This window comes from Belonocnema kinseyi, chromosome 5 (assembly GCF_010883055.1).
Source record: "Belonocnema kinseyi isolate 2016_QV_RU_SX_M_011 chromosome 5, B_treatae_v1, whole genome shotgun sequence".
NCBI classification, from domain to species: domain Eukaryota; kingdom Metazoa; phylum Arthropoda; class Insecta; order Hymenoptera; family Cynipidae; genus Belonocnema; species Belonocnema kinseyi.
In genome coordinates this window covers 115704450-115712004 of record NC_046661.1, presented here as the reverse complement: position 1 = coordinate 115712004, position 7555 = coordinate 115704450, and the positions used below count along the sequence as shown (strand labels likewise).

At 30.2% G+C, this 7555-nt stretch overlaps 1 protein-coding gene across 1 annotated transcript in view; it reads right to left on the bottom strand.

Moving 5' to 3' along the window:
* The window catches only part of LOC117173507 (cytoplasmic dynein 2 heavy chain 1), a 43646-nt gene that overhangs the window by 33897 nt on the left and 2194 nt on the right, over positions 1-7555 (bottom strand). Inside the window, 2 exon segments of the mRNA XM_033362128.1 lie at positions 698-860; positions 959-1287. Coding sequence (XP_033218019.1) covers positions 698-860; positions 959-1287 — 492 coding nt within the window.

Here is a 7555-nt window from a genome sequence, read left to right as displayed (position 1 = left end):
CAGAGTTGCAGATCAGACTGTGTTATTTTGCGTCAGAGGTGAGTCATCTATGACTCGCCAGTTATGTAACATGTTACAATCTGTTATTTAACAGTTGCGAATTTATTATTATATATTCTGAGTTGAGACCATCACAGCTCATGACGCTTGGGTGATACCGATACGTCCCCTTATAAGCCTTAAGCGTGGCCCTAAAGCCTCTGAGTGTCACATGTTTCCCCGCAATCGCAGGGCAGTGACAGAGGATATGAGTGGAAGTCTCATTGTCTTTTCCGCACAGACGACAGAGGGGGCTTTCCTCAAGCCCTATCTTATGTTTGTGGTACCGGAGGTTTCCATGCCCTATAAACATTTCTGTTAGGATTTTAACTTCCTTCCTCCCGAGCTTAGGAATTTCTTTCGCTCGATGAGGGTTTAACTTTGAGCCCAAGAGTGTTTTAGCCTAATTATGCTCTTGAATACGCCCATTTTGCTTCATACCTCTTGAACCATACCGTCACCACGTCCATTTCCAAAAATTATATATTAAAACGAAATATCTCGTCCCAAATTTGGGATAAGCAGTCAAATAGTCAGTATTTGTTTGATCCAATCAAAATTTGTTTAAGTTAATCAGTGGTCTTTTTGATTTATATATCCATAAATTTCAATACCTCAACTAGACGAAATATAATGATTTAATAATTACATATCTTACCCCAGTGATGAGGCTTTCAACCAGAATAACAAGTTCGTTTCCAACAATATCTAATAGCGATTTCATACGTTCCTCACTATAAACTTGACCCTTTAGTTTCCAAAGATCATCCACGAATCCAGAAGCCACTTCGAGAGTTTCATCCAGACCAGCAAGACCTTCTCTAAAATTTTAATATCAATATTTAAGATTTTGCTCTTTATGATCCATCTGTATAAATACAATCTCAAATGACTGTACTGATGAAACTGTATTACTAACTTGGAAACAGCGGCAGTTTCAAGTTCTACCCTAATTTTCTTCAAAAAGCTAGTAGCTTGTTGATAAAGCTTCCTTTCGTCGCTTTTTTTCACATCCTTTGATTTTCGGTGCCAAAATAATTCCTCTTCTTCGATTGATGTTGAGGGCCTTGGACCCAAAATATCCTCCTCTAATCTTTTTAGGGAGGATGCATCCACTCCTGAAGATTTAAGAGTTGGGGCCCAAACTTGACGAAGGGCTTCAATAAGTGATGAGCCCCCATTTTTACCTGTTGATGAAACTTGGACCAGTTCATGGAAATTTTCCTCTGTGACTGCAGATTCCTTTATCTGTTTATTAAAAATAATAAGTTAAAAAAGAAAGTATTATTATTGAAAAATAAAGGGTGTAGGATTCATAATAATAAATAATATTCTACCAAAAAAATAAATTTAATCAAGAAGAACCTTATGCGAATTGAGAAAGATTTTTTCTTTTTAACACATTAGAACATTCAAACTACCTGAGAAACTATTTTAAATATTATAAATATTTTATGGTTGTGCTTTTCGCTAGAAAAAAGTATGTTTTAAACAGAATTTTAAGCAATCATAATGTTTCAAAAAATCAAAAAAACTATTATTTCTTGGTTATGTTATTTTTTTTAATTCTTGTCATAAGGAAAAGGTATTAGTTTGGTGTCAAAACTGTATATTGCAGATTTCCTTAAATCTCGATAAAGTTTCGAGACCCGCTGAATCCGAAAACCCCGGTTTACGATATCGTCTGTCAGTCGTCGTTGTCGTTTACGGTTTCGTCGACGTTGTCATCAGATAAGTTTTGAAAGACTAATCGCAGTGAATTGCAATTCACAGTTTAAGAGACCAAAAAGAAAGATGGAGTTTGTCAACCAGCTATTTTAGATACAAATTCAAAAAGTTAGGGCATTTTCAAAATTTTGGGGAACATTTTTTTCAGAATTTAGAAATTCTATGTACGGCTATTCCCAGCACTCTGAAACTCGAACTCGAAAATTGAGAACATATTTTTAAGATTAAGATAAAATGAAAATAGGTGTATAAAATAATAGTAAAGATCCAATTAAATCTAATTACTCTAATTCTCTCTGCATCACTGGGTAGATGTGCAAAAAACGACGTGTGAGCTCGAGACATTTCGGGACGTCACAGACCACATAATGGAATTTTTTATTATTTCTTGTGCAATCAAAATTTGAATTTTCGATTTTCCAAGAAAATCCAAAAAAATTGTTACGATGATTTTGCAGGGCTTTCAAAAATCAATGTTTTTCTTCTCTCGACTTTTTTCTATATCGTGCGTTGTTTAGTTTAAAATTCTGATTTTCGGTTGACTTAAAAACTTTTTAAAATGTTTTCTTTTAGAACCTAAAAAAAGTGTGGCAAAGATCAATGTAATCTGTTCATTTTTTCGAGAGTTATCGTGTTTACGGACGGCCGGCCGAACGAACAGACAGACAGATAGACGCCATCGTAACGACTTGATTTTTCGATTCATCAGGTCTCGAAACGTTGAGATCCGTTGAAAAACAGTGATGTCAAATTTTGGACAATTCTAATACTTTATCAATCATAAATTATGAGAATGTAGAAATTATCATTAAACATTTTACTGCAACTTGTGTCGTTTTTTATAAATTTAATTTGTTTATATTCAATGCAGATGTAATTTAGGCAAAAAATGTTGTTGAACAAAATGTTATTGTGTCTTGCGTCCTCTTTCCAAAAGGTTTATTTTTTACTTTTTATATATTTTTATAACCAGAGTTTATAACAAACTTTTAGATATTTTAGGTTGAACAGCTTTCAAAGTCTTTTCATTTTGTTCGTCGCTTGTGTCGTTTTTTCAAAAATTCATTTATTTTTATTTTTAATCTTCTTTTTAACGATTGAAAGAAAATCTACTCGTCCTATTTAAAAATGAATAATAAAAAATTTATAAATCTTTTCGGAGTGAAAAACTTTAGTCTGTTAATTTCAGTTCGAACCTCGTGTCCTTTTTCGAAAAATTAAATTTTTTAGTTTTGAGTGATATTTTTTACTATTAAAACAAAAACTACGTGTCCTATCAAATATTATGCAATATTTATCAAAGAATATTATTAATTTTTTTTTCTATTGACTTTTTTTCATATTGTGCGTTTTGCGGTTTAAAATGTTCATTTTGGTTTGTTTTTTGGATTTTGGAAATGCTATAACTTTGATCATTTTCTTTTTCACAAAAAAATCATAAGGATAAATTGTTCGAGTTTCCGAGTATAATGAATATCCGTACATAGAATTTCTAAATTTTGAAAAAAATAGTATGAAATATTTTTAAAATGTGCTCACTTTTTGGATTTTTTTTCAAAATAGTTGGATAACGAACTTGTTCTTTTTTTTTAGGCCTTACGAAAATAGGCCAAAGCAGAATCCAATCTGAGCAATCTTTCCAAAATTATCGTGTTTACAGACTGCAGACTACAGACTACAAATTACAGACTACACCTACAGACGTACAGACACCTTCGTAAGAATCGTTTTTTCGTACTCAGGGGGTCTTGAAATGTGGAGATTTAATTAAAACCGACAACCTGAAATTTTAGATAAGACCAATGCCTTCCCATTAGGATGAGAATGTAAAAAAAAACGCAAATAAACATTTTAAGGCAAAAAAAGTACGATATAAAAAAAGTCTACAAAAGAAAAACGATACTTTTTTAAAGCCTTACAGGATTATCATTAAAACATTTTTTGAATTTTCTTGAAAAAATCGATCATTTCATTTTGCGGTAATACTATAAAATGTACGAAAGAGATGAATCCATAAAAATTGTGCAACCGAAAATATCTACAAAGCTGCTATTAATAAATTTCTTAAATGATACGTACTTTTTGTTTTATTCGTAAAAAGCATTATTAAAAATAAAAAACTAGATTTTTGGACAAAATACAGAAGCTAGGAAAAAAATTAATTAAGAAAAGTTGCTCATCCGAAAAGAGCTACAAATTTACAAAAACTAATTTTTTGATAGGAAGCGTAGTTTTTGTTTCATTCTTGAAAAATGACACTAAAAATAAAAATATTGATTAAAAATAAAAAATGAACTTTTTGAAAACAAGACAAGGAACAAAAAAACCTGAAAAGATCAAAATTGTTCAACCAAAAACATATAGAAATTTTGTTATAAACTCCTGTTATAAACATATATTAAAAATGAAAAATTTATCTTTTTGGAAAAGGTAAACAAACTACATTAAGATTTTATTTAACTAAAATTCTCCCCTAAATTATATCTGGAAATTTGTTCAAAGTCGCTTTACCGTAGGATGCGTATTTTTATTTTAAATCGTAAAAAATAACATTGAAAATAAACAAACTCAATTTATGGAAAAATGACACAAGTTACAATAAAATGTTTAATAATAAAATTGTCTTTTTTACATTTCTCAGGGTAGCTGAGAATAAAATTTAATGCAAAATGAGCCACAAATATTAATTATGATAAATGAAGTTTATATTTTTTTTTGCAATATCTCAATAAGCAATTCCAAGCTGAGGTACACAAATACATGTAATAGATATTTTATATAAAACTGTTGAAAATAATGTAAAAAACTTCAAGTTTTGAACGATAAACCGAAGGAGCTTTGAAAAAAGATCATTCACAATCACCGAGCCAGTAGCGCGAGGTAAATAAATTATTGCAGCGGGCAGATTTCATTCGTTGGATGAGCATCTTGAAATAAGAATCATCAAGATTTTCAAATTTAAAAAATTTTCGTTTATTTTAGAATTCAATGCCGTAAATGGGCACTATCAGTCACAAAGTATTCGGTTTCAAAGATTAAACATATTTTAAAAAGTAATGTTTTTCCGTCATGTTACAGTTTTTTTGCCGTTTAGTGTATTTTTGAACAAAAAAGATCAGATTTTGAAGCTTTAGAAATTAGTAACCATTTTAGGTTAGAGAAGACTGGGGCTAAGTTTGGCACTTTTTTTTTAAAGTCGTTTTTTGATTAAAATTTTTGCTTCTTTGATAACGTATTATGTTTGGTTGAACACTTTTTATGTCGTAACATGTACCATGTCATGCAAAATTCCACGAAACTCTGTCGATAATGTTAGGGTATTAGGACTTGCACCAATAATTTGTATTTTAAAACAAAAATTATTACAATTTTAACAAGATATAGAACCTTTTAACAATTTCGAATAATGATAGTGTTTTTTAAAAAATATTATACTTTTGAGTTAAGAAAATAATTAGATTTTTTTCAAACAGTGTTAGCTTATACCCAGGTGGAAATGTCGGTAGTGTGCTGGGGTTCACCACCGGCGCAGTACTGGCCCCGTACTGCGCATAAGTTCAGACAGCCGGTGGTTCGCCCAGTACTAGCAGAACGTTGGCTGCACGACCGCACAGTGGTCTGGAATAGGAATTTACTGTTCATAATCACCCACAGGTCGTATTTCCTAATCGATTTAAAAGTTTTTTTTCTATAAACAAATTATTTATAAACGAGTTTTTCTCATAGCTGAATTGATTTTTCTGAACAAAAGTGATTCACAATTGTCTTTAAAGCCATTTATATACTTTAAGCTTTATCAAACATAAACAATATAGATTGTTTATAAAAATTTAGTTAAACAAGTCTCCTAATCGGCCGTTTCCTCGTAGAAAAAAATTTTTTTTCTTTAACAATTATTAGAGTGACATTTATTGCGGTGACTAACCAACGAAATCAAATAAAGAATAATTTATATGATTGTTATAGACAATTTTTTCAACAAAACTATGATTTATTTCTTTTACATGCAAAAAGGATGGTTTTCCACTCAAACTATCCGACAATAAACTAACAGTGATTCCAACATTGCATATGGGACATTTAACAATAATTTGCGTAATTGTTAATAACAAATTCTGTAGCAAACTGTCCATAGCAAGAACACTGTACTTGTGTTTTTAGAAGTCACCTATCTTTCGTTTGTTTTATGCAACTTCCTGAAAAATAAATAAGGAGCAAGAGAAAATAAGGTGCAATAACGCTGTCCGTGCGTATTCAGAAGTCACTTATCTTTCATTTGTTTTGTACGTAACTTCATGAAAAACAAATGAAGAACAAGTGACTCTCAACTAAAAAGTACGGTTCCAACTCGATAAACTAATAGAATAATTCGAATCTAAAAATAATTCGAGTTCTGAATCGTAATTTATTTATTTTAAGTTTTTTATAATAATCTCATTATTATTATAAGTATCATTTTTTTCATTGATTCAATAACACAAATAAGATTATCACAAAAATGATTGAAGAAAAAATAACTTCTTTCTACGACCATCCGCAGATTGTCACGCATTGTTTTTAAATTGTTATTAACAATTGTGCAAATTATTATTTAATGTCCCATATCCAATTTTGGAATCAATGTTAGTTTATTGTCGGATAATTTCAGTGGAAAATCGTCCTTTTTGCATGTAAAAAAAATAAATCATGCTTTTTTAAAAAAATGGCTTATAACAATCATATAAATTATTCTTTATTCAATTTCGTTGGTTAGTCACCGCAATAAATGTCACTCTAATAATTATTGAAGAAAAAAACATTTTTTTTTACGAGGAAACGGCCGATTAGGAGACTTGTTTAACTAAATTGTTATAAACAATCTATATTGTTTATGTTTGATAAGGCTTAAAGTATATAAATGGCTTTAAAGACAATTGTGAATCACTTTTGTTCAGAAAAATCAATTCAGCTATGAGAAAAACTCGTTTATAAAGAATTTGTTTATAGAAATTTTTATAAAAACAATAGTTGTTAACTCATGCTAATTTTTTTGTTACAAATTATGAGTCTCATGAAAAATATTAGTAACTAGCGTGAAATAAACGATTTTTTCTATGATAAAAAAACACTGATAAGAATTTGTTTATAAAAATGTTTATAATAATTAAGTTAAATATTATTAAAATTAATTATATTCTATGAATGCATGTACAATAATTCCGGCTGATAGTGAGTTTCTATCTGTATTTTTTCTTGAGATAAAAATTCACAAAGCCAAGATGGTCAATTTCGTCACTATAATTGTTTATATATTGTTGCTCTGTAACAAAAATTTTAAAAAAAGCAAACCAGAATTCTCTTAAAAATTAATTGCTGAGCATTTCTAAAAAAAAAAAACTTTTAAATCGGTTAAGAAACACGACCTGTGGGCGATTATGAACAGTAAATTCCTATTCCAGACCACTGTGGACCGGGGCGCTACTATGCCAGTAGTATAAAAATAGACTTGAAAAAAGCACGTCTATAAATGTTGCCAGGTTGTTTTAAAATGTCGAGAAATTGACTATACAATTAAGGTGAAAACGTTTTTTTTCTATTACTTTTTTTAAGGAAAATATTATAAGTTCCACATTCATGAAAAATTTTAAATGCTCATTAAATGTTATTGTCAGAACTGTCAAAATGGTCTAAAACGGAAGAAAATATTACACGAAGAAAAATGGTTGTTTTAACTTTTCTGAACTGTAGCTTAGAGACCGTCCATAAAAGACGTCCGCAGCTAAAATGGGGGGGGGGGGGGGGGGGGGGG